This window comes from Nyctibius grandis, chromosome 4 (assembly GCF_013368605.1).
Source record: "Nyctibius grandis isolate bNycGra1 chromosome 4, bNycGra1.pri, whole genome shotgun sequence".
Lineage (NCBI taxonomy): Eukaryota > Metazoa > Chordata > Aves > Nyctibiiformes > Nyctibiidae > Nyctibius > Nyctibius grandis.
The window spans coordinates 17,518,548-17,544,943 of record NC_090661.1 but is presented as its reverse complement, the minus strand read 5'-3'; the positions used below and the strand labels follow the sequence as shown (position 1 = coordinate 17,544,943).

The 26,396-nt window shown below is 47.0% G+C and overlaps 1 protein-coding gene across 1 annotated transcript in view; it reads left to right on the top strand.

Annotated features, from left to right (window-relative positions):
- Positions 1-1,119: 1,119 nt before the first annotated feature.
- The window catches only part of TSPAN32 (tetraspanin 32), a 40,389-nt gene continuing 15,112 nt past the window's right edge, over positions 1,120-26,396 (top strand). The window contains exons 1-4 of the mRNA XM_068399664.1: positions 1,120-1,185; positions 3,220-3,334; positions 4,674-4,771; positions 11,731-11,805. Coding sequence (XP_068255765.1) covers positions 1,120-1,185; positions 3,220-3,334; positions 4,674-4,771; positions 11,731-11,805 — 354 coding nt within the window. The remainder of the gene's footprint in view (positions 1,186-3,219; positions 3,335-4,673; positions 4,772-11,730; positions 11,806-26,396) is intronic.

The window sequence follows — 26,396 nt, the reverse complement described above, 5'->3', positions numbered from 1 at the left end:
ACATGCTTTTTCCTGTGCACATGGCTTTGTGCAACACACTTTCTCTTGCTTCTCTTTGCTCTACAAAATGCATCTTCCTCCTTTTTTCACTCCCCTCCTCCTCCTTCCTCATTTTCCTGTAGCTACAGCTACTGATGTGGGATGGTTTTACCTCCCCCCACCCTTCTTTGCCACCTGGGGGGAGTGCGACTATTTTCCATTATTCTGTTTCATCTCTTCCACTGGCCTAGCTCCGAAACCAAGGACGATTAAGGCACTCAGTCATTCAGTCTCCCTTTGGCCAGATTGTTCTTGAGGCTTCTTTGAGATTTACTTTTGGGAAACATGCATCCAGCAGGCAGCTGGTTTTGAAGACCAGAAGTCACCTGAGTCTTCTGTAACTGTGGGTCCATGAGGTCTTCAGTGCTAGGAGAGGGGAAAGGACAGAGTCAGAACGTCCATGGACGGTGACGATCTCCTGAGCAGGGGATTATATTTATGTATACCCATATTCCTAAATAAAATACTGCCAAAGGGAATGTTTTCCCTCGTCTGCAAATATAAGTTTTAATAGAGTCTCAGCCAAAGGTTATTGCCATGTGGTGGTTTTTAAATGGGGAGAGAAGACTCTTACACAGATCTGTTTGGGGGTTTTGATATCTTCTTTAAACTTCTTTCTTTTTTTTTTTTTTCTAAATAACATTTTCTTAAACTTTTTCCCAAGATACTATTTATGCAGATTTAAAAAAAATAGTTACTGACAATGTTCATTAAGCAAAACTGTGTCCCAATGAAAGCAAAAAACAGGGTATTTTGATACTGACTCTTGATCAAACAGTTTCAAAAATTTTTATAAGGAGCTTTGCTCTGAACTCCATGAAAGGCTGTTTTTCTTTATGCCTTTTCTCCTTTCCCAGCTGGCTGCATGTTGGAGCTGACCGCAGCCCACCGAGAGCCCGGGCAGAAGGCGGCTGCTCTAAAGAGGATTTAATAATCAGGCAGGAGGAGGTGCATCGGCACGTGGTGGGGACTACACTTCCCGAGAGGCCCCGCTGTGGCTATGACTCCCTTTGGTGGAAACCCAGGCTTTATCAAGAGCTGGGAGGACCAGCTACCAGCTCTCTCTGGGGACAAGCAGCCATGGGACTGAGGTGCGGGATGAGGACCACCAAGTGCCAGCTGCTGGTGACCAGCCTCTGTGTCATGGTGAGCAGGCAGGTTTGGGGGGATCTCTGAAGAATTGAGGTGAACCGTTGCCTTTCCCGTCCCTGCTCGAAGAGGGTCGGGTTTTCCCACGTTCTGTTTTTCACGGGCAGAGGGCAAGCAAAGTGAACTGCCTGAGTTATCATTGCGCCCTGAGTGGTTATCGCTGGCCAGCAGCATTGCCCCCCCTCTGCTGATAGACTTCTGGTTTCTCAGGGCTGTCACGCCGCTGCACTCTTTCACAACCCGGCAGCCGCCTCAAAGGAGAAAGGAAAGGTCGCTGCCGGCAGAATGGCTGGTTTTCAGCAAAAAAGATATTTGCTCCTTTCTCCTTGGAGCAAAAGAGGGAGGATGGACCTGCTGTAGTCACACTTGTTGCGGTGAGGCTGGTCAGCTGCAGGTGGCATCAATGAGAACGTGAAATGGCAAGGCTTCGATGGAAGTATATGTGAGAGACAAAGTGAAAGCAGTTCTTCAGATCCTTTTTATCAGCTTTTGAAGCAAATTCAAGGGGAGCTTCTTGACATCTGCTGTTAGAGCTGATGATAAGTGGTGGGCACTGGGGAATGTTTCTGCTGGATGTTTTCGAGTTGTATGTGCTTGTTGCCTTTTCAGTTCACAAAATCTTGCAAGTTTAAAAAATAATAATAATCTGTATTTAGTTCAAAGAGGGTTGGTGGCTTGGAAAGAGTGTAATTAAAAGATGATGCCTAATTTTGGACCTCATATGAAATTTATAGTTTGTCCAAATTTAAACATTTCAGGACCACTGTAGTGGCTGTGTGTTGTTCTCGCTTCCAAATAGCAGAATATGTCATTTGGAGAACATTGAAGGAGGATTGGTACCAAAGGTGTTTAGAGGAGATGCTAAGGCACAGCTGCTGTGGATGGCAAGAATCATGTTATTGCTGTTGGGAGGATTTTAGACTGGTGTTTCTCAGAAATCTGGGCTAACCAGTGTTGCGCCTAGAATTTCGCTGGGCGTGGATCGAGATACGCAGTAATGCACACCATGAAGGATCAGTAGGTGCCACAAATTAGGTTATAAGGAGAAAATGCTATGGTTTGGGTATTTTTAGTCTCCAAAACTGTAACACTCGAGCAGTAGCTATTAGTCTGCTCTGGAAGAAAATGTCATACAGTGGGGATTATGTTGACACCGGACCGTCACATTTGACACAGGGATAGCTGCCTTGTGTCCCCATGTTGTAAAGGCACAAAATGCTGAAACCTTATCTTGGGACCTAGGAGTGGCCTCACATCTTGTATTTTCCAGGTTCATTACACTAGAGTTGGAGCTGTTTTTAACTGTCCCGCTGTTGGTGCCTCTGTCCCAGCTCTGCCACTGGTCGTGCTGCAAGGAGCCCTTCTCTAGAGCCAGGTGCCATCAGAAATGTTCCCTCTCCATCACCTGGACTTGCTCTGAGCAACACAGAGGGTAACTCTGTGACTTAGGCATACCAGTGCTCTCAGAGGTGGGACAGAAGCTCAGCGGCATGTTGTGGAGACAGAAAGCAGCACGGATTACGTAGAGTAGCACAAGACTCAGCTCTTTGCACTCTACAAGTGGCTATAGGATATATAGCCAAGAGCAGGCAATGGGACTGACATTGCAAAGAGCAAAGCAGAGAACATCATCCCTGCCCGAAACCACTCTTGGAGCTGGCAGCCCTCATAGCTGCACATGCCTACTCTGCGGAGTGGGGTGGGACTGCATGGGTGTGCTGCAAAAGCATCGATCCTCTGGGCTTTCTTCACATGGTGGGAATTTCATCCACAGACACTGGCCAAGAGACCACAGGCTGCACGGTGTCACGTGCACTCATTATGCAAGAGAGAAAAAGAGCTTTATTATGTTCAAGTGTCTGGGATTTGTCTTTTTCTGTGCATTTTGGGATATATGCAGTGGTCTTTGGATGATCAGGCTGTCTGCATCTGTGTGGGACTCAGGAGTATCCAGATAAACCTCAAAGCTTTATGTGCACTCAGCAGGAGTTGCTGCCTTGTCAATCCCTTCCCAAAAACCTTCTTTTCCAGCTGTTGGGGTTGTCCATTGCCACACTGAGCACAGTCACCCGCTACGGGCTCCATTTCACCCTCATGAGTGACATCTCCCTGGAGAGCAACTCCTACAGGGTCATCCACCACGCAGGTACGTTGGGGTTGCATCACAGTGAGACCTTTGTTGAACCCAGAAGCTGCAAAGTCCCCCAGAGCAGTCGAAGGAAATGCAGAGGCAACGCAGAAGCAGGCAGGGGCTGGCTTTTAGAGGATGCACGAGGACTAATGCAGTCCCACAGACGCTTTTTTCTGTATTGGATTCGCATGCCTGGCACTGAAGGGTGCTGTGGGAGCACGGGGTGCTCAGGTGCTGCTGCGTTCGCTCCTGCGTTCGCTCCTGTCCCTCTATTCACCGTGTCCCCATCCTTCCTGCAGTGAAAGCTCAAGGGGAGCTCAGCTATAGACAGATCCAAAGGTGCAGTGGGGCTGGAAGGGCCCTGGGAGCGTGGGGAGAGGGACTGTTACAGGAGTAGAAGAAGAGCAGAGAAAATTGAGGCTGGGAGGAGAAATGTGTGGGAACACTTGCTTTTGGAGGAAATGTGGGAGGTTTTCCCTACACAAGGGAGAAATATAAACTGAACCTCAGGTACAAGACAAGAGCAAAGAGATGAGAACAGCCCAGATACTAAAATACTCTGCTCGCCTATGCTGCACTTGCATCTGCTGCTTCTCCTGAGCTCTTCTCTGGCCTTAAACATGCTCATACCCTCTCTAGATCCTGGTTGTCAATTTCAGTTTAACAAGGCAGGTGTAAAAACTGTGTTAGTCCAAAGCTAAAGTACAGGCCTCCCCCTTTCCTACACACACCAGGGTTATATAGATTGGCACTTAGTGCAGCCTTGCAGGCTCCCCCTTCCCAGCCACCCCTCTCCATCAGTGCTTCCACTTGCTTTGCTTGCAAGTGTTAACTCTTCACACAGTGAGCCCTGAGTGAGGGCTGCAAAGCCCTTCGCAGTGCTGTGGTCCCTAAGCCCTGCCCCGGGGTACTGGCTGTGACCCTGCCTTAGTCAGGAGGAAACCAGAGGGCGAGTGTTGCACCAGATTAGCAGTGCACAAAGTCCCGATAGGGCCCATGGGACAGCTGCTGCGCATCAGCTCCCTCGATTCAGGGGGGATCCTTATCGGAGTGCTGAAATAATTGACAGCTTGTGGTCTGTAGGGTGGGGTGACACCCTTTTAGGGTGCTTCACTCTGCTGGAGCTGTGGGAACCGCTCAGAGGTTTACACCCTGCCAGACAAGCAAAGCATATGCAGAAGGGGGATATTGAATACATTATAAAACTATTTCAGTTCTGCAACATGGCCCTCTTGGACCAGCTCCCCAAAAGGCACTTTTTGGCCCCTCTCTGGGCGAAAGCATCAGACCAGGCCTCTGTTAGCCCTAAAGTCTTGGCGTCTGACTGCAGCTCCCATGTCCAACTTCCTTCCAGCTTTCTACTTTGGGATCTGCCTCAGCATGACCCTGATCCTCGCAGCCCTGCTGAGCTCTGCCGCCACGGTGCGGGAATCGCAGTGCCTCACCGCCATGGTGCGTATCGGGAGGGACTGGCTGGGAGGGGCTTTTCGTAACCTTGGGCTGATCCCCTTAAAATGTGATGCTGCGGACTGTTTTGCCTTGTGCCGGGGAGCATGCACGCCCGGGGAAGGATGTCGTGTTGCTCCACCCTGTGCTGCAAGGGGACATTTTTATAAAAGGCATGACCTTGAAGAGCTCTTCCAGCTGAGGAGTGCATCCTTCTGTGCCTTGTTTCTTTTGCCAAGGTTCTGTGCATGCAGCTTTCAGAGTGGGGTCAAAGGGAGGTGCTTATCTGCCAAACCAATTGCAGTGATGATGATTCTCGGCATATTTTTTTTCTCACCGAGTCAACACATGGTTTGTGTGGGGAAACCTTAGCAGTGTGATTTTGAGTCCTATGTTGTTTCTTTGACTTGTGACAGCAAAGTTAGCCCCCCTCCTTCCTCTCTCGCTGCAAACATCCACTACAGTGGTGGTGCGAGGCATACAACACATGGCAGCAGGCACGGGGGCTTTGGGCTGGACCCTCAGTTTCAGCCTCCAAGGAGAAGGTGGAGGGGTACCACAAGAGCTGAAATGCCACCATTCTCCTCTGCATCATCCACAGTGAAGTGCCTGTTTGGGCCCAGACCACGACAGCATTAGTAAACTGGACTGTGAGCTCAGCTCCATTTAAAAGCACAGCCTGCACACAGGGCTGTGTGGAGCAGTTGAGTGGAGCAGCTTCCATCCTCGGGGCTGGAGGGATGAGCGGAAAAGTGCTGCTCACTGCGTATTTGCCCGTGTTTTGTGAAGGGCAGGAGTTAACAGGTTGCTGTGCATGAAGCTGTGCTTAATATAAAATAATTGCATTGCTGTCATACATAAACTAGCTTTCAAGAGATTTATCTATCATCTAATCTATGTAATTGGGGAAAATTATACTGATGGTGGAAATGAGAAGTGGACACCTTTAAAACTTAGTGCAAAGCAGCTACTGAAGTTAATGTTTTCAGCTTCTCAATATGCAGTCTTCCTCTCTCTGTCTGAGATGCCCAAAGGGGCCTCAGTGACACAGTTCCCATGAATACTACTAGCAGAGTATGTATAATTCCCCTCTCTCGCTGAAGGGTGTTTTAGTGTGTGCCTGCAATTACCACATCTAAAAAAACAGGTAGGTTACGTACAGGCTAGGGAAAATTGTCAGGGCTGCCTGAAAATATAGTTGAACTTCTCTGTAATGTTTATTTGGCTGCCTTACTCCACGTGCAGTATGGTTTGGGACATGCCACTAGGTAAAAGAGGTTGTTAAAATTGTAGCTGTTTCCTGAAGGGATAGTTGAAGAAAAACAACTCCAGCGTTGCTGTCCCTCCTCCAAAGGGCACCTGAGGCTGCTCTCCTTTCCCCTTGCCATGGGAGTGAGGACGAGCAAGTCCCTTCCTCCAGCCCCCCTTGGACCCCCCCAGTCCAGCCGGTTTGGTGTAACACAGCCAAGCTGTGGCCACCAAAGAGACTCCTGGCTGGCAGAAACCCCAAACTAGCTATTTATTTTCTCTGTGGCTCCTAGGGCATCCTCTTCACTTTGCTTTAGCATTCACCGCTTGGGTCCTCTGGGGGAGGTGGCCATCTTAATTTCGGATCTCTGATGATACCATTGCATGAAGACCCAATATCATTTCCTCGCGGGAAAAGGAGGGAGGGTGCGATGTGCTTTCCCCGCGGCTGCGGCAATGGGGCATCCATCTCTCTCTCATCGGGGGATAACGGGATGCCCCTTGTTTGCCTTTAAGCTCTGTTTCCACCGTCTCCGGCAGGGTGAGGGGCCCGCAGGGCGTGTGAAGGTGCCGGGCAGGGTGCAAGGAGAGAGAGGGGGCAGCTTGCACCCGAGCGAGGGGCCGCTCCGCCGCTGGAGGGGGCCGCGGGCCCGCCGAGAGCCCCGCGCCCCGCGGCCGCCCGCCGGGCCCAGCACTGCGCACAGGGAGGGGCAGGCGGTATGCGCTGGGTACGGAAGCAGCCGCCGTGACCGCTGCTGGGGGGTGGCATGTCCCCAGCCCTTCGGGAATTAACGGGGAAATACCCAAGAGCTAGTCACCAGCGACCTTATTCTCGGCTCCTCCTTGTTCCAGCAGCCCATCAGCACCTACAATCACACAGGGGAGCTTTGCTTACTCCTATGAATTGCCCCCCCCTTTCTAACTGTCAGTATCTTACAGCAAGGGCCAGCCCGTTGCGTGTTTTCCCACCTCCTACCCCCTCCCAAAACTCTTGTTTAATCTCTGATCTGCAAGGGAGAGCCAGCCCCTCATGGCTGCGGGGACGAGTAACCGCAGGCAGCAGTGGGGTTCAGCCCTGTGGGGCTCTTAAACTTGTCGGTGTCCCATCCTGCCCTGCTGATCCCCGCTGGGCTGTAGCTGGCAGAAGTGTTCAGCCCTCTGCTTGTAGCTTTTTTTTTCTGCTTGTTTAATAGAGAGGATTTTTCACCTTCCCCCACTATTGATTTTAAAGGACTTTTCCTCCCTCTGCAAAGCATGTGTCTTGTTTAAAAGACCATTAATTCACTCTTTAATCAAAGAGGGAAGACACCAGAGTATTGGTGCCTGACATCTGCGGCTGTATAGGAAAGCAAGCCACGCGCAGGTGATGTCTGCATCGATGTGGCTAATCTACCACAATGTACTTGGTAAACCAGCTGCCCTGGGGAAATGCTACCAAGGATGCAGATGGGCTTAGAGGAGCATCACCCTGGTCATTGACCTGTTGGGTGGATCCCATCTCCTTCTTGTGCCTCCGTTTCCCTATTGACTTTTTTTTTTTGGTCTATTTAAATTACAAGTGCTCACCCTGCCTGGCTATCTGGAGGTTTGTGTGTGTACAGAGGAGGGGCCTCGGTCTTTGCAGGCCTTACTGGTGCTGTCCTAATAACAATAATGGGTACACAGTGGTTAGAAACCAGAACAGGTCAAATTGGTTAAAGTACACATATCTCAGGAGCTCGTCCTGTAGCTGCATTAGCAGCATCACCACCCCTGGCAGATGCCACTGTGCATCCACTGACGCTTGCAAGGAAGCTGGTTTCTAGAGAGTAACTGAGAACTTAAGGATAAAAAAATATGTTCTAAAATCCTGGACTATTATCCCCAAAGCTCCTCTGAAACAGGGAGAGTAGCAACAGGTTTATTGACTGTCCTCCAGCTGTAGTTCTGGCAAACCCTGCTTTTTGGTGATCCGTGGTCCATCATGCAGTCAGTCCTGAACATAAACATCCTGCAGCTCTCACAGCCTCTGAAGGCCATGTCGCTATTGAAGGGGAGGAGAAGGAAGGAAAACTGCAGTTTTTGCTAGTTCTGCTTGTACAAAGGAAAGACTCTGGCTCCGGTGGGGTTTAAGGCACCGTGTGCTGGTGGTATCTGGTCAGACAGAAAGAGGAGAGGAAAAAAAAAGCAGGGAGCAACACGCCAACCAGAGTACCCCAGATAAAATTTTTATACCTGAACTTTCCAGCCTAAAAATATGCTTGCCTAGAGCAAAATTTGTGTTCAGGATGGAGCAGCTGTTCCAAGCACCAGTTCCAAACAATTTCTGTGGTAAAAAAGCCTCAGTGAGTGCCTGATATAACCGAGTTTTTCACCAAGGGTGATATGCCAGTAGGGCCAGCACACAGCACAGGCTGTTTGCTTTACTATTCCCAGGTGTATCATTGTAGACAAGTGTGTAGAAGGTCCTTAATAACACTGCAGCGCACTTCAGCATCTTGCTTGCACAATGAATCTGTCTCCCGCCCTCTCCCTCGTGGTGCAGCACTCCTGAGCAAGGCATCCTTGCGCCGGTGCTCCCTGGGGAGCAGGCGTGGGCAGAGCCAATGTGCTCAGCTGGAGCCAAGGACGGATTCCTCCTTTGGACTGAGATCACTGGTTCGTGTTCAGATGTGGAAAGGCAAAAATGTCACGTGCTTTTAAATGAACTGGGTCAGGGAGGGAGGGATGCAACCTGACGGATGCAATCTGAAATTAGCTCCCGACTTCCCCACCCCTGGGCTGTGAAGTCTGGTGGGGAGCTGGCCCTTGCAATGGCCACAGCGGCACCAAAAGCAGCTGGAGCTGAGCAGGGCAGAGGTCAGGTTCTTCCTGGGGAGCACAGGGGTTTGGCAGAGCTGCTGAACCCAGTCTGAGCCAAAGGATCTCTCCCTCATCTGAACTGGACCCCTTTAACGGAAGGGGAAGCATCAAAAAGGTGAATTAAGAGACACCCACCAGCAAATAAGACGCTGTTTCTGCGGATTCTGCCCAGTGTCTCGAAGACAAATTGTTCCTTGCAGCAAGAATGGAAACAAGGTCATTCATAAAAGAGTAATTGATGTCTGGCCGGTGACAGCCCTCGTCAGGGCTGATGTGGCTGCCTCCTGCAACAGGAGCAGGCAGCAGCCCGTGGCTGGCTCTGGGGAGCTCCAAGGGTCTGGGAGATGGTGAACCAGCTTCGACCCTTCCGCATTTCATATGCAAACTACATATTGCCTTTTTCTTTTTTCCTCCAAATGTCTTCTAATGTAATTAGAAAGTTGCTCTTCCAAAAGGCTTTTGGCTGGGAAGGGAAAAAGCAGCCTATAATTCATTTATAAGATGTTCTCAGAGCCGTGTAATTGCTCCGCACTGGCTGGATGGAGGGGGAGCTTCCCGAGGGGCCGCGTCTCGGTATTCCCAGAGAAGCTAGACAGAAATAAAGGGAGACGCAATGCTGGAGGTGAAGGACTGAGATGTGGGGTGGAGCCAAAGAAGGGAAGATGAGGAGGAAGATTTTAATCTGCTGGGGTTTCTGGCCCCAGAGAGATATTGTAAGTGCTGGAGCTGGTAAGGGAAGGAAGGGAGAGCATGGGAGCAGAAATCTGCATGGTGCCACTGGCATGCTGTTGTTCCCAGTCTCCAGGTTCATGGTGGGTCCTCTCAATAAAACCCTTACTGGAAGGATGTGCAGAAGAGCTTTCATATTGCTCTCAGTGCTGTTTTTTTCATCTGCCATAATTTTCTCTTTTTTTCTTGTCTTTGAGCCTGATTTTGGTGAAAACATTCACTTTGTTATGCTGCTTCTTTGCGGGGGGGCTGTTGAAGGAGGTGCAAAATGCAGGGTCTGGTCCTAGTGAGGAGCAACCCAAAACGCCCATGTCACCTCACTTCCTTCCCCTTCCAGTTTGTGCTGTACCTGCAGGGGCTGAACCACCCACCCCAGCCAGGTTCGGGCTTGGTCGTGCAGTGCTTTGGTCTGTGGCATCTCGCCCTGTGTGCTCTTCCCCATCTTCGCTACCTGTATCCCCCTTGTCAGGTCAGCGTTTGATCAGACTTTCCTCTCCTTTAGGGTCCCATTTCTCCCATTATCCCATTTCAGCTCCTGGCAAGGAAGCAAGTGATCTCACCACCTATACGGCCAGGCAGCTGCCAAAGAAATAAAGAAAAGGAGAGACTGGACATACATAATTCAAGCTTTTTTGTAAGAGCCGTACCAGGGTTTTCCCCAGCGTCTGATGCAGAGCTTGAAACAAGGCAGCCCCACAAGAGTGGGGAAAAGGCAAGGGCAGTCTTGTTCTTGGAGCAAAGCCCCCAGGCAGGGCATCGTCCTGCCACAAGCAGAGAAACACAGCAGGCAGCAGATGGACAAGAACCAGCAAAAGGCAGTTTATTGGCATGTCCACATCCATTTCCAGGATTTGAAGTAACACATTTTCCTTTCTTGCTGCATATGGAGGGGGTTTTGTTTTTTTTTTTGAAAAGACATACTTTTTAAGCTAAATATTTTTGGTGAAGCAGAATTGGTAGCAGCAATGCTCTTCTGCCTTTCCTTAAGCTTGAATTTGGTAAGCTTTCATGGAAGATTTAATCTTTTTTAAGTGATTTCAGCTATGTCATAGTATTAAAACACTCGTAGAAAAAAAACAGAAAGCAAAATAAGCTGCCATCAGTTGGGTAATTTTCCCCTGCTACATAACTTCATATTGGAAGAGGGACAGTTTCACAGAAAAACTTGTAAGAGCAATAATTTTTGACTGGTGCTTATTCATCATCTTTTGCCATTCCAAGACTAAGCTGTAGATTCATATTTGATGAGCCCATTTGGCTTTACAAAATCAAACGCTTTACAAGCACTTTTTTTCTTTGCTTTTTTAAATCTTTTTTTTTTAATGTGAGCAAGATCCTTTGGTCCAGCTGTCACAACAGGCAAGCGCTGTTTACATCAGGGTGGGGTTTTTTTTATCAGATTTGTTCAAATAAAGAGGCAACGCATCTAACTTCTAGCTCTGCAAGCCTAGGGAAGAAGGCAAAAGTCAAGCCACCTCCTGCACCGTTGCTGTTATTGTTTGGACACTTGAGGGTCAGTTGCTGGCCTTGATTATATTTCTGTCGTCCTTTTGTCTAATTGGAATGATGCTGATTGAAGGAAGGCGGCTTGGCCGTGCAGCTGCCAGCTTGCTAGTAGAGTGAAGTCCAGCTCCTTTTCCAGAGCAGATTGCTCTCCATCCCAGTTACTCGCTTCTTTATGGACTATTTGTGTGGGTTTTCCCCTCTTTGAAACCAATAGCTGAGTTTTAAATGCAGGGGATTGAAACCCATGAGTGAGGAGGTGCTATTCCAGGGCATGGTCGTGCTGCAGAAAAGGAGCATACCGTAAATATAATGGTTTTCTCTCCTTTTTTCCCACTGCCCCAAGAGGAATTTGGGCAGAATAGGTTATCTCCTTTGCAGGAAACCGAGTGATTTTTTTGGTCAACTCCTTCAAACTGCCACAGTGTAATTAGAGGGCTCCTAACAGAGAATCACATTATTATCCATTTAATTTATTTTAAGTAACCAGCATTATGAAGGATATTAAAAGAAGGTGATGTTTAGCTCTAACTTAACTAAACTTGCTCAAACGAGAATATTAAATACATCCTGACAATATTTTCAAATGGATGTTTTTCTCTCCATGCTGTAACTGATGGTATTTTTTCCTCTTTATCCCTCAGGGATTTTTCTGTTTTGCTCTGGCCTTCTGCGGATTGATCCCAGCTGCCTGCTGGAGATACACGCACAGCACGGAGGTAAGCGTCGGCTGCTAGAAAATACCACCAGCATCTCGTCAGACGGAGATTATTTTTGTAGCAATGATTTCTCCCATAAAAAGGACATCTGGTGGTAATTAAGCTGTCCATGATGAGTTCTATCAGATGCATGCTCTGTTGCATCCGTCCTTTGCAAGAACTGGACCGCCTTCATCAGCTGCCTCTCCAATGGGCTTGTCTGAAGGGAGAAGCCATGAAAACCCTCATGCAGGGCAAACGCTTTGTCCTGAAGGCAAAACAAAATGCAAGTCTCATTTTAAATAGCTTTGGGATTTTTTTGCAGGGTTTTGTTTTGTTTTAATTGAGATGCTTGGCTTTTGAAAAGTCATTTCCAGCCAGCTGTAATTCCTGCTAATGTCAGTTTGGGAGCCTCTATTCAAAGGCAGTGGTGGGTTGTGATTGTTCAGGTTGTCTGTGGCAATGGCCAGCAGAAACACCCAGGAGGTGTGTTTATTAAATACCAGCAGTGGTACAGTAAAAACACTAGTGTGAAAAACGGTGGTTTCGGTTGCTGTCATGCTGGACCAGAAAGAGAAGGTTTTATGAGGTTGAATTTGCCAGAAAGTTGGGGTTTGAATTGTTAACCCAGAGCTTGCTGGTGCTGTGGTAGATGGTGCTGGAGATGCAAGGTGCTGGGGAAATCGGGTCGAGGCATGCAGAGTTGCTAAGGGGCAGCCCCGACCACCAAAGTGGGTACACTTACCCCAGGGCAGGTGATGCCCCTGGGGCCGGGGTAGCAGGCTGCTGGGGAAAGCAGAAATTGAACTTAATACTTAGCAGCCTAAAGAAGTTTAGACTTTTTTTTTAACCCTTTCCTAATCTGATATCATATGCTTTTTGTATACTTATTCCTCTTCTCATTTAGAGGAATTTGTTGGTGCTTGGTCTTAATTCCCCTTCCTGTATCCCTGCACTGAAAAAAAAAAAAGTTTTAAAAGACTTAGGCATGCAAAAAATTCATTACATCTTTTTTTTTTTAAAGCAGAACACAGATATTATAGGCAAGTATCCAACTTATCTAACAGTAATTCAGATAAGCATTTGGAACTTTGATAGACGCTTCATGCAGTGGGGCGGGCCCTGTCTCCATTTTGCTCCCCAGCCCCAGGCACGTGTCACCACCTGCAATGCTCTGGCCAGCAATGAGGATATGGGTGATGTGAAACATCATCCCAATGGATTAGGGTCACGTTGATGCTGCCAGCTCATCTCTTCACAGTTACAGATGTTGTGGGGGATCGAAGACCAGTGTGTCAGGAAAAGAGCATCAGAAGGGATTTCGTTCTCCACTGGAGGAGCACTCCATCAAAACCCCAGAGACTCGATCCATGCTAGGACTGCGGCAATTGCACTTCCTGGGGACAAGAAGCCCTGTCCCGTAACGGTTCTGTGTCCTGTGCAAAAATTAAAATCCAGTCCTTTTGGAAGCAGAAGTCTAAAGGGCAAAGTCCAGGTTAAGGTGAGGGGTAAGGTCCTGCTTCTCTAGGAAGTTTGTCCAGAGCTAACTAGTGGCCACAGTAGTTGGAAATCCTTTGAGATATGCAGGTGGCTACACTGGATCAGACCACAGGTACCCACTCTCAGACAGTCACACTTGCTGTTGGCCGAGGTAGGAGCATAAAAGCCCAGCGAGCACAAAGCAATGCTTGTTCAGATGCCAACAGCTTGTGGCTCAGGTGCCTGCTGGTGGCACCTGCTGGTGCCTTTGCCTTTAATGCTCTCAGTTGATATTTCCTCTGTGAATTTGTCCAGCTGCTTTGGAAACATTAGGGTGAGTACTGATGGCACAGCAGCATCTTGTTTCTCTACACTTACCTGGCTGACGCACATTCAATCAGAGCTGAGACACCCATGAAAAAGAGTCTTTCCACAGCCTCTGCATATATTTTCCCTGGTTTCAGGCAAAACTATCAAAATTTGTTATTTTCACACTAACAATTTAATATGGAAATAATTTTGTTTTCATGACCAAGACAGAAGGGAGGCCTTGAGCATAGTTTCCTCCTTCTTTTGCAGAAGTTTATAATGAGAGATTGAAACAAAAGCTCTGTCAGTAAAGGAGAAATGGCACCAGAAAGTGTGTGTGGTTGGTCTTGTGAAATTGCGTTATCCAAATAGACTATTTAAATATACTTTTTAATCCACAAACATGGAGTAGGGTGTAAAAAGGTTGCAAGAAAAAGTTGTATATTGGGTTAATAGAGAGATGTGCCATTCAGAAAAATATTTTGCTGAAAATATTTAAAGGAGAATGATTTTCTTTGTCTATCTCTTAATCACTACATCTGTTTTTGCTTCAAATTATTTTCCTGTTTTTTTGCTTTGAGTGCCCTGCCCATAAATGCACCCATGTGTTATGGTTAGCTTTAGTAGTTGGTTGGGTTTCTTTAAGCAGAACAGTTTCCACTAGGCAAAATGAGGGATTTTTATAAAATGTTTACTTTCTGGGTAAAGAAAACCAGCAGTGTTTCTGACAACAGAAAAACTGAAATACCATTAGAGATCATCTTGGGTTTCTCTGCTTTCTAAAATGCAAAGAGAAAGAGGGAATATAAATGAGGAAAGATTTAATTAGGAGTGTCACTTAAAAAACATACAGAAATTTGGTTTTGCTTGAAAGGTAAACTGTCTCACCAGTGAGAAAAATGCAGATGTGAGAGAGAAATGTAGATGTGACTGCCCCTCCAGGACAGAAAGACAGGTAGTGCAGTGGCACAGAAAATCAAATGGGGCAGGGAGAAGACTCCTGAAGTCTCATTATAGAGCTGTTTGTTTGTCTGATTTTCTCAAAATACAGAGCAAAATCAAAGCAGGTGTCCTCCCCCAGCCTACTGCATGTCGGTACTGTCAGAAAGAGTTAATTGCGGTAATACAAGGGAAAAATCAAACTCAGCCAAATTGATGGGTGTCTTGTAAGCCTGATGGGATGTACACAGCTACCAAGAAAGGAAGAGAATTTGGGGGTGTAAAACTGAATATGGATGAATATGCCCATTGCACATGCCTGAATCAGTGCCTCTGAGAGCACTGAGGGGCTACTGCTCCCCCATTCATGGCTAAAATGAAAATCTGCATTTTTCCCATGTGAAATACATTGACTTTCCAGTGAAAAGCCAGACAGAAAACCAGCCTGTTCCGTTTGGAAATGCCAGCTGGGAGCTGGCATCGGCAGATCCCATCCTCTCCCTCCCCATGGGCGAGGTGCCGAATACAGGCAGCACTGAAATTGGGGCCCTCCCCTCCCTCTGCAAGCCAGGAGATGGGAGGTCCCTCCTGCACCAAACCACAGCAGATGCTCTCAGTGGTTTATTTCTCTTGATCACAAAAAAAAAATATCTCTAAATTTCCTTCATAAAGCAGACCCTTCTTACAGACAATCATCTAAAATGGAAAAGCCCAATTTTCAGTTGAAAAATTGTTTTGATGGTTATTTTCAAGAGGTGGTAGATAGAAATGTTGTTTGAACATGATGAAAGCAAGATGCCCTTTTTGCCTTTGTGACTCCTTTAGCGACCTGTTTACAGTACTTCTTACAGAGAATCTACACAGGACAGGAGAAAAAGAAGAGCTATTTGTAAATATTCTATATTCTCAGACATGGACACCGTAAACAAAATGTGAATCTCCTCATTTCCCATTCTTTTCTGCTTTTGTGACCTTCTGTAGCTCCTGAATGAATTATTTCAGATGCCATGTGTTTTAATTTCTAGTTACCTCCATCCCAGATAGACTCAGTATCACCTGTCTTTATTCTTAAAATAGCATATACCAGACATGCAAAAATCATGATTCTGAGATTTATGATGCTTTACCCTAAAAGGTTGATCTCTCTGTTCAGCATCGTAATTATTCTTGCTCTATTGACCCATCCACGTGGCCAATGAATGGGTTTTGAGAGGTCCAGACCACCTCTGTACTGTCTTCTCAGGCTGCTTTGCATCCATCTGCATTGAAGTACTTTTAATGAGGAACTAATAAACTACTCATTCCCAAAGTACGTTTGCTTGGTAGATTCTGCAAAGAAAATGGTGAACAAAATGGGGAAGAACAAATAAGTCAGAGTAACATCTCCAATCCTCTCCCTGTCTTGCCAGCATGTGTAATGTAGCCTTTCTGGTAGGGTGTACCCCCAGTTTACAAAGAAACACTTTGCCTCTTAGCCAAAAATGCCAACAGAAAAGGTGCTGCTGTCACTTGCAGAGGTGTGAAAACTTCTCTGGGCAGGTCAGCTGCTCAGAGGAGAATCTGAAATGAAAATATTTGTAAACTGGAGGTTGTTGAAGGACCTTTTCTCCTGCTAGCTGTAGTGTTGAGTCATTCATGTTTCAGTATTTTCTAGCTTGGCTTGTTCCTGAGCCCCATCCTCACCTGCTACACCCAACACTCCTCCTTCACCTCTGTCCTATCATGCTCTCAAGCCCACGGCTCCAGAAACGCTCCAGCCCAGCCTCCGATCCCCTGTGAAACTCTAGTGTGCTTTTCTGCCTGGCCTGAATCACTGAGAGAGTTGATCCCTTTCCCATGTCCAACCTAGTGCAGACAAGGGACTCCACAAGGGTGAGGAGCATGTTTGGTTGCCCTCCCTATGGGCCATCTGGCCAAAATGTGGTCTTGGTGGGAAATGTAGTCTTGGTGGGAAAGCGTCACAAATGTGTCTGTGGATTGACACCAGTGGTGCAACCAAAGCAAATGAGAGAATGACGTACAAGAGAGGGCAGGGAGGATGACCTCTACACGAGCACCTTTGATGCAACAGCTGTGGTAACCATGGAAATGATGAGGTTTTTGGCTGGTTTTCAGCCACCTTAGGAAGTCCTGATTCCTGAAGCCAAAGAGCGGAGTCTTGTTTTCCGAAGTTATTTTTTATGGCAGCTCCTCTACCACTGCCCTGTTCAGCTGAGGTCTTTAGTCATTCCCAGCATAGCCCAGTGCAGCTGGGACCTGGGATGCGAAGAAAGGATGTAGGAGAGACATGCCACATCTGGCACAGCTGGTGGGGAAGGCTGCTGCTTTCTACTTCCTCTCCCCAGCTTCCTTGTCTCCTCACCCATTAACTGCTGCTTTAAAAACCTACCTGCAGAGGCTGGAGGAAAGGGTAGCCTTGCAGCTGCAGTATAACAGACTTCTGGTACCCTTGCTAGCCAACACAAAAATAGGTTTGGGGTTTCATTCTGGGCCCCGTTGTGAAAGGGTCTGTAGGAGTTTCACGTCATCTCCTGCTGTTCCCCTTTTCTGCAGCAGCTTAGAAGATCCTTCCAGCAGCCCTGTGACGCCAGCCCCATAAGCCAGTCAGGATGGCAAGGTGAATCAGCAAAAATAAAATTGCTGCAATGTGAAAGGAGTTTTGCAACAGAACGAGCTTTTTAATTACAGAGATTTGTTTGCATGTAAAGGTTAGCTTAAAACCAATTAAATTGTGATTTCCCAACTCAGGGGAAAATTTGAAACTAAGCACTGGTGCAAACAGTTGCCCACACTTCTGGCATTAAGGCCCAATTTCCCACATTCTTTCGATGAAGAGGTCACTTGGATTTGCACTGGCTGCAATGATATGGCAATCTCTTAATTTTTCAATGGTCTCTCAAGTTGCTGGGTGATTTCAAAAGGAGATTTCACCAGTGGCTTTTGGCTCCGCATGCATAGAAAAGCATTAGCCTCTTTGCTTTGCACTGCATGTACTCAGAGAATGAACATGAGGATTTAGCTTTTTATGGGATGGGGAACATAAACAACCCATGCACACTCTGATTCTACTGCAGTCTTGCTTTGCTTGAAACTTTCTTCAGAGGAACCTGTTTGCTCTCCCCTCCTCATACTGGGAAGGAGAAACAGTGTCTTTTATGCTTTGCTATTGACCAAGGTGGTATCTTTTGAGGTAGTGATATTCTAACAGGCTCTGGGGTGCAAAACTGGGATTAAGAGTTGCAGCTGTTATATAACGAGCATTGCTACACCTGGGGCCCATCCTTGAAAAGAGCAGCTTCCCTGCTCCCTTCACTGCGTATGAGATCAGCGCTGATCTTCTCCTGTCTACAGCTCTTCCTCCTAACCAGTTCCATTGCAATGCCAGACACAGCATTGCCTGGGTCCCCAGGAAGCGAATTCTGTCTTTGCATGCTCAAAACCAGCACATGAGCTGCTTGTTTCCACAGGTATGCAAGGAGGGACCCAGCACTTCCCAGGTAATTTCCTAAGTGGGGTTGTAGAGGTCCTTCCAGCGGCAAACTGAGTCTGTGGTTTTTCCAGGGTGTGTTTGTTTCTGTCGCTCCCGCTAGCCGTGTGTGTTGGGGCAAACTCGCACAGGATCCAGTCAGTCTCATCTGAAGGCAATGCTTAAAGGCAGGCTTAAATCCTAGAGATTTTATGGGACTTACAAGGGCACGTAGGGATAGGATGAGTAGTAATGGTTTTAAACTGAAAAAGGGTAGATTTAGATTAGATACTAGGAAAAATTCTTGACTGTGAGGGTGATGAGACACTGGAACAGGTTGCCCAGAGAAGTTGTGGATGCCCCCTCCCTGGCAGTGTTCAAGGCCAGGTTGGATGGGGCTTTGAGCAACCTGGTCTAGTGGAAAGGTGTTGCTGCCCATGGCAGGAGGGTTGGAACTAGCGGATCTTTAAGGTCCCTTCCAACCCAAACCATTCTATGACTTAAACACAAGCTGAAGGTGTGTTCAGGTGCTTTCTGAAACCAGACCAGGGAGTTTCCTTTTGTTTCTGATTCAGTGGGTCTGGATCAGGACTGTAGCCACTCATGGGGGTCTTTCAAGAGCATGTTCAAAAAGCAGTGATTTGGCTGCCAAAATGCTGTGAATAATCTGATGTCCCCCTTGCTCTTGCTGTTATCCTGCCAGGCACAATCACTTTAAAGTAAGCACCGAGGTTTTCCCAGTCTCTGAAGTCTATGGAAAAAACAAAAAAGGGGGAAAAACCCTCCCCCTTCCTTAGTGTTTTTAAATATCGTGACTCTTTCCTAGCATTTATGTTCTCATCACACAATAACAGCCTGCTCCTCCCAGCACAACTCTGCTGTCCTTTGTCTGACATGCCACACAGGCATTCACGCTCATGGGTTTTATAATTTATTGCTGCCCTGACGCTGAACCAGCATGGCCGCTTTTCTGCTGCTTTCCATGGCAGAGTGTTAGCTGGAGCTCCCGTCTCCAGCAGCATCAGCTGTGGTACCCGAGGCCACTCGGATGGTCGCTGTCACTGTGGCACATCCAACCTTCCCATGGCTGTAGGATGCTCACTGCAGTGGGGCAGCCACCACCAGCTCGGAGGTGACAGTGCTGCCCTGGGACTAGCTCTATTGCTGATATAACTTTTTTTAAGCTAAAACTGTTTTCAATGTTTTTCAATACTTTCTGTTGGTGAAGCAGATGTGCCTGGCAGTGGTTTCAAGTACTACAGGTGAGAGAGGGGGGATGACTGAGATAATTTGACCATGATGTTGGGAGGTACATAAATTGCTGGGTCATGTGTCTGAATGATGGGAGTGCAAAGGATTGGTGTGGGCCCTTGGCAGCATGTTGGGTTTGCAGTTCTGTTATAAAATGGACTGAAATACTTAAAGTTTGTTTGAAAAAAACACCAAACAAAAAGCAAACAAAAAAAACGCACCAAAACCCCAGGAGGACCTCGATACACTGAGGCTGGTGTTACTCACAAGGGATGCAGCCCCACATCTGGAAAATCTAGGGAAAAAAACTTGTTGGTGTTGATTAACTGCTTGCCTGGGTTTTCTGTGCTTCCCTGTAAAGCATCTGGTGCTCTGCCACAGTCACGAAGCAATGCTCCTGGCTGCATCTGAGTGGCACAGAGGTGGCCTCAGGGATTTATGGCTTGGTTGAGCATGAGGCTGTGATGTCCCCCATGCCCGCTGGCTGAGCGGGCTGTATAGCGCCCATATAGCTAGACTTTTACTGCTGTTTTGAGGCATAGAGATGGGAAATGAGGAGGAGCTGAGCAGTGCAACAGCTCAGCACTTTCTCCTATTTTGAATGTTTTGCACGAGGACCTGATGGAAGCACTGGGGTCAGAGAGAAACAGCTTTGTAAGTCTTTGCTTTTCCTGAATTTTTTGTTCCAGGACGGTTTTGTGCTCTCTCCTTCTGTATATTCTCTTAGTGATGGACCAACAGATGGTCAGGGGTTGTCTGGTCCTCTTCCAGCACCAGAAAGTGGGGGGAAGTGCATGAGCTGTTAAAAAAAAAAAAATTATATGTGTGTGTATATGTATATGGAAGAAAAGGTGAAAACCATTTCGCTGAAAGCCTCATCTGGATCTCGGTCTTCTCACATCAGCAATCCCCAGTGACCACCAGTAGTCAGAAGGGGAGCAGCACCTTCTTATCTTGTGCAATTTTCCATGGTGGGCCTCAAAGGACACTTTGGTTTGCAGTGCTGGCTGGATTTCTGCAGCTGGGATAGATTGGCTTCAGGAAGGCTGGAGAGGAGGGGAGCTGACATGCTAGTAGGGAAATACAAATCTGCAGCAAGTTGTAATGACTGTGTTGAGACAATCCTGACATCTATTTTCACTATGTTCTCCTCAAGCTCCAGCTCTTCAGAGAGCTTTTTGGCCAATGACTGTTGCAAGGATGGCTTCACTGAGTAGGTCTCAGACTGTTCTTGGTACAAGTCTACATTAGTTTTCCAACACACATCGAAGCGACTAGCTCGGGTTGACTAGGCACGGGTATTCGCTGCCAGTGGGCAGGGGATTCATTGACACCTCTGGCTTGCAAAGGGATCCAGAACTGAAGGCTGACCTCCTCATCTGATCTTTCTGTTCCAAATCCAGTTACAGCTAAAATTATCCTTGATAAATAACCCAAGTCAAAAATGTCAATTTTCCTCTTGAAGGAGGTGAGACTGAAATTTGCTTTAGTTTCTAATAGACAAGGGCAAGAACATTAATGGCTCAGAGAAAATGCCTTCCTGCAGTCATATATTCTGCTTCTTGGGGGATAAGGGATTTAGAGGATGATAAACAATCTCAAAATTCCTTCTTTCTCTTATTTTAAGTGAAAAATGCTACTCTATTGAGTCAGCTGAAGGCAGCCGCATCAATCTCAGTGGTGATTTTCCATTCGTTGTATCCAACAACCCATCAATATCATCCCTAAATGAATGTTTCATTAAGGAATGCAGACAGAAAGGGGAGGCAGCAATTACTTGACTAATTTAGAGCTGGAACATTTCACCCAGCATGTTCCAGGAAAAGAATGACTGTAAGGTGTGACCTCCAGAGCACTTAACTTGGAGAGTTTTCTTAAGCCAAAGCCCAGCTGATGCTTCATCTTCAGCTCTCTGTGTTTTTTACTGACGGGCATCTCAGGCACAGTCTCCTTCCAAGGGAGAGCTTAGTCCAGAAATACTCCTCCAGCAGTGGGTCACAGCATGTCACTAGGAACAGGAAAATCCACTTGACCATAATGATGCTAATGTGTGGGGGGAGTGCAAGGCCTTTCAAAAAGAAGCCCAGACAGACTTTCTCTTCTCCAGCTGTATTGGTCCATCATGTGCTAACCACTGTCTGAGTTAAGGGATGGGGCACAGCTGTGGTTTTCTTAAAGCGTGTTATTAACTCTATCAGCGTAACCACTCAAACTCAAAAGGCATCCTGTCGCTTAACCGTGAGAGAAAGCACCCTGATTATTTTTAATGTTTTTTTTTTATCCAACACCTGGTATAAGCAACAGAAAAATGAAATTGTTTTGAGGCAATGGACTGAAAAGTTGCCTGTCAGTGGAGTGTGTGATGGGAATCTGTTGAGGATGGCACAAAGCAGTGCTGTAGTCTAGCTCTTCACTGTGTTATGTCCCACATCAAAGGAAAATACAGGGATGAACTTGAATCTGCTGGATAAAATAATGTTGCAAATAAAGATAGGTCATGAAACCACCTGGTGACTGCCTCATGCTTTCAGGTTTTATTTTTTACATCATTAGGCATGCATGAGTTAGCATGCCATTTTGGGCTGGATAGACGCTGCCATGCGTTACCGGTGCTTCAGAGCTCAGCTGCAGCTCTGAGTATAAACATAACCCCATCCCAGGCAGAAAAGTTGCTAAGATGATGGTTTGTTAGTGCATCTTTTTTTGCTCTTCTATGTCTCCTTATTAAACCAGACCTCTCGTATGCTCTGTGGCACAACCTGCACAGAAGAAAACAGCCAGTGATAAATACTGAGATTTAGTACTTTATACTTTAATATTTAAATGAGAAAGCTCCCTGCAGTAATCTTTGAAAACAGACCACCACGTTGTGGTGGTTGTTTTCCCCTTCAAAATCAAATGATCCTAGAAAAAAATCAGAAAGAGGATGTGGAGGAACTGCAGTCAATTCACTCTTTAAAAAATGGTTTTGTAGTTTGATATTCCCTTACCAGGACCTGAATAGCATATTCAGATAATAGCTGGATATAAACGCTAGGTATAATCGCTAGGTAGAAATGCTGAAAATGACTAATCAGCAAATTATACTCTTAGGCTTGCCCAGACACACATTCTAAAAGGAAATTATTGCTATAAAACATTTTGCAATTAATTGTTTGTGCTTTCAGTTCTTGGAGGCTGCTTGACAAAAAAAAAAAAAATCAGTAAATAACAGAGAACAGCTCACAAGCAAGCTCAGAAACAGGGTGCAACTGAAGTCGTTAGTAGTCATTATGTACCTGGAGATTACCCTCATCATCATCACCATCACTGTAGTTGAGCTGGCTGCGAAACAGTGACTGCTCATGGTTTCTTCCCTTATTGTTTCCAACAGCTGGAATAATTTTCTGCTATAGCTTTGTTATGACAATCTTGTTCCTTCAGTTCTTTCCTAGCCACGTTTCTCCTTCAAACAGCCTTAGTCCCAATGTTTAATATCATTGCATGGTACCTAAAATAATGAAGAAGGTGCAAACATGCACCACTGCATCAGGCAGGACATAGAATCATAGAATGGTTTGGGTTGGAAGGGACCTTAAAGATCTCCTAGTTCCAACTCCCCTGCCATGGGCAGCGACACCTTCCACTAGACCAGGTTGCTCAAAGCCCCATCCAACCTGGCCTTAAACACTGCCAGGGAGGGGGCATCCACAACTTCTCTGGGCAACCTGTTCCAGTGTCTCATCACCCTCACAGTAAATAATTTCTTCCTAATATCTAATCTAAATCTACCCTCTTTCAGTTTAAAACTGTTGTCCCTCATCCTATCACTACACGCCCTTGTAAAAAGTCCCTCTCCCGCTTTCCTACAGGCCCCCTTCAGGTACTGGAAGGCTGCTAGAAGGTCTCCCCGGAGCCTTCTCTTCTCCAGGCTGAACAGCCCCAACTCTCTCAGCCTGTCTTCATAGGAGAGGTGCTCCAGCCCTCTGATCATCTTGGTGGCCCTCCTCTGGACTCACTCCAACAGGTCCACATCCTTCTTATGTTGGGGGCCCTGATCATCTCCTGATCAGATCGATCATCTCATGGTTTCATGCAGCTGGCAGGAACTTGCCAGTCTGGCAGCTGCTGCAGGCTATGGGCAGCGGCCAGCAGCTGCCAACATCTGGGCAGCTCACCTGCCCTCCTCCCAGGTTGCTTAGTGCAGCACGACCACCTGAGAAGATGCTGAGGAGGACATCAGCCTCAGCTGCGCCCTGAACACTAATGAGCATTGACTTTCCTGCATAGTGAACTGGTTCTGGTGGTGTGGTCAGAGCCTGCTCTACTGCTAGGGAGCCTGTGATGGTCTTTGCAGATGAAACATCACTGGACAAAGTCTCGTCTTACCTTGGTTTAAGTTGAATACAGCTGTAAAGTAAGCAGCAAGATCTGGTCCGAAACTCACTGCAGTCAAAGGAATATTTCTGCCAGTTTTTGTGAGGTTTTCAGGAATGTGCCTAGGCAAGACAGAGGGCTTAAAACTACCTGCCCCAGCATTTCCTGGCCAAGTGTTCAGTAGACCTTTAATGTTAAACTTCTGGATTGTTTTCAACCCTCGAATCCTTGCTTGAACCTAGCAACTTGCTTGAACCCTGGTTTTCGTTTGGTGTTTTGGTTTTTTTTTTTTTTTTAAGCCATTTAAATTTAGGCCTTTTGGAGGGAAGCTCAGCATCCTGAGGCTAATGATAAATATAAAAAGGCAAAAATTGCACATGCAGCAACATTAGCTTACTGAGATCCATATGTACATTGTCACAACACAAAATAGTTTTTATTCTTGCATCTTGGACTGGGGTTGGGATATTCAAAAGGTAATAATTTCTTGGGTTAAGAACCAGCTGCTCTGTTCTTCCTTCCTTCCTCAGCAACATGAGGCCACAAAAGGAGGTCAAAAGATTATTTTTTCATTATTCTTGATCCAATTCTTCAGTGGAAATGGACACTCTTTTATTGAATCCATTTATTTAATTGCTGCTGCTGGAAAGCTATTTCATGGCCCACAAGAAGTTAGAAAAGCTTGGATATTTTCCTTTTTATTGGGGTTTCAGGTTTGCTCAGGGGAAGGATGGTGCGTAAGTCTGATAGAGATCTTGTCTTACTGCTGCACCCATCCCGCTCACAGAATCACAGAATGCTAGGGATTGGAAGGGACCTCAAAAGATCATCTAATCCAATCCCCCTACCAGAGCAGGATCACCTAGATCATATCACACAGGAACGCGTCCAGGCGGGTTTTGAATGTCTCCAGAGAAGGAGACTCCACAACCTCTCTGGGCAGCCTGTTCCAGTGTTCGGTCACCCTCACCGTAAAGAAGTTTTTCCTCATATTTATGCGGAACCTCCTGTGTTCCAGCTTGCACCCGTTGCCCCTTGTCCTGTCAAGGGACGTCACTGAGAAGAGCCTGGCTCCATCCTCATGACACTTGCCCTTTACATATTTATAAACATTAATGAGGTCACCCCTCAGTCTCCTCTTCTCTAAGCTAAAGAGACCCAGCTCCCTCAGCCTCTCCTCATAAGGGAGATGTTCCACTCCCTTAATCATCTTCGTGGCTCTGCACTGGACTCTCTCTAGCAGTTCCCTGTCCTTCTTGAACTGAGGGGCCCAGAACTGGACACAATACTCCAGATGCGGCCTCACCAGGGCAGAGTAGAGGGAGAGGAGAACCTCTCTTGACCTGCTAACCACACCCCTTCTAATACACCCCAGGATGCCATTGGTCTTCTTGGCCACAAGGGCACACTGCTGGCTCATGGTCATCCTGCTGTCCACTAGGATCCCCAGGTCCCTTTCCCCTACGCTGGTCTCCAACAGGTCTGTCCCCAACTTGTACTGGTACATGGGGTTGTTCTTGCCCAGATGCAGGACTCTACACTTGCCCTTGTTATATTTCATTAAATTTCTCCCCGCCCAACTCTCCAGCCTGTCCAGGTCTCTCTGAATGGCAGCACAGCCTTCTGGTGTGTCAGCTACTCCTCCCAGTTTTGTGTCATCAGCGAACTTGCTGACACTGCACTCTATTCCCTCATCCAAGTCATTAATGAACATATTCAATAGTACTGGTCCCAGTACCGACCCTTGAGGGACTCCACTAGACACAGGCCTCCAACTGGACTCTGTCCCATTGACCACCACTCTCTGGCTTCTTTCCTTCAGCCAGTTCACAGTCCACCTCACTACCCGATCATCCAGACCACACTTCCTCAGTTGAGCTGCGAGGATGCCGTGGGAGACCGTGTCAAACGCTTTACTGAAATCAAGATAGACCACATCCGCAGCTTTACCATCATCTATCCACCTGGTTATGTCCTCATAAAAGGCTATCAAGTTGGTTAAGCATGACTTCCCCTTGGTGAAGCCATGTTGAGTGCCCCTAATGATCTTCCTATCCTTGATGTGCCTAGAGACAGCACCAAGGACAAGTTGTTCCATCACCTTTCCGGGGTTGGAGGTGAGGCTGACTGGTCTATAGTTACCCGGGTCCTCCTTCTTGCCCTTTTTGAAGACTGGAGTGACATTCGCTTTCCTCCAGTCCTCAGGCACCTCTCCCGTTGCCCATGACTTAGCAAAGATGATGAAGAGTGGCCTAGCAATGACTTCCGCCAGCTCCCTCAGCACCCTCGGGTGCATCCCATCAGGGCCCATGGATTTATGGACGTCCAGATTGCTTAATTGGTCCCTGACCCAGCCCTCATCAACCAAGACAGATTCCTCCTCTATCCTGACTTCTTCTGGGGCCTCAGGGGTCCGGGGCTCCTCAGGACAGCCTCCAACAGTATAGACAGAGGCAAAGAAGGCATTCAGTAACTCTGCCTTCTTTTTATCCTCTGTGTCCAGGGAACCCGCCTCATTCATCAGTGGGCCTACATTGCCTCTAGTGTGGGTTTTACCTGCAATTTATTTGAAGAAGCCCTTTCTGTTGTCCTTGACCTCTCTTGCAAGGTTTAATTCCAAGGAGGCCTTAGCTTTCCTAGTTGCCTCCCTACATCCTCTGACAACAGACTTGTATTCCTCCCAAGTGGCCAGCCCCTCCTTCCATGATCTGTACACTCTCTTCTTCCACTTGAGTTTGCCCAGCAGTTCCCTGTTTAACCATGCAGGTCTCCTGCTACCTTTTCTTGACTTCTGCTCAATGCACTCTGATAC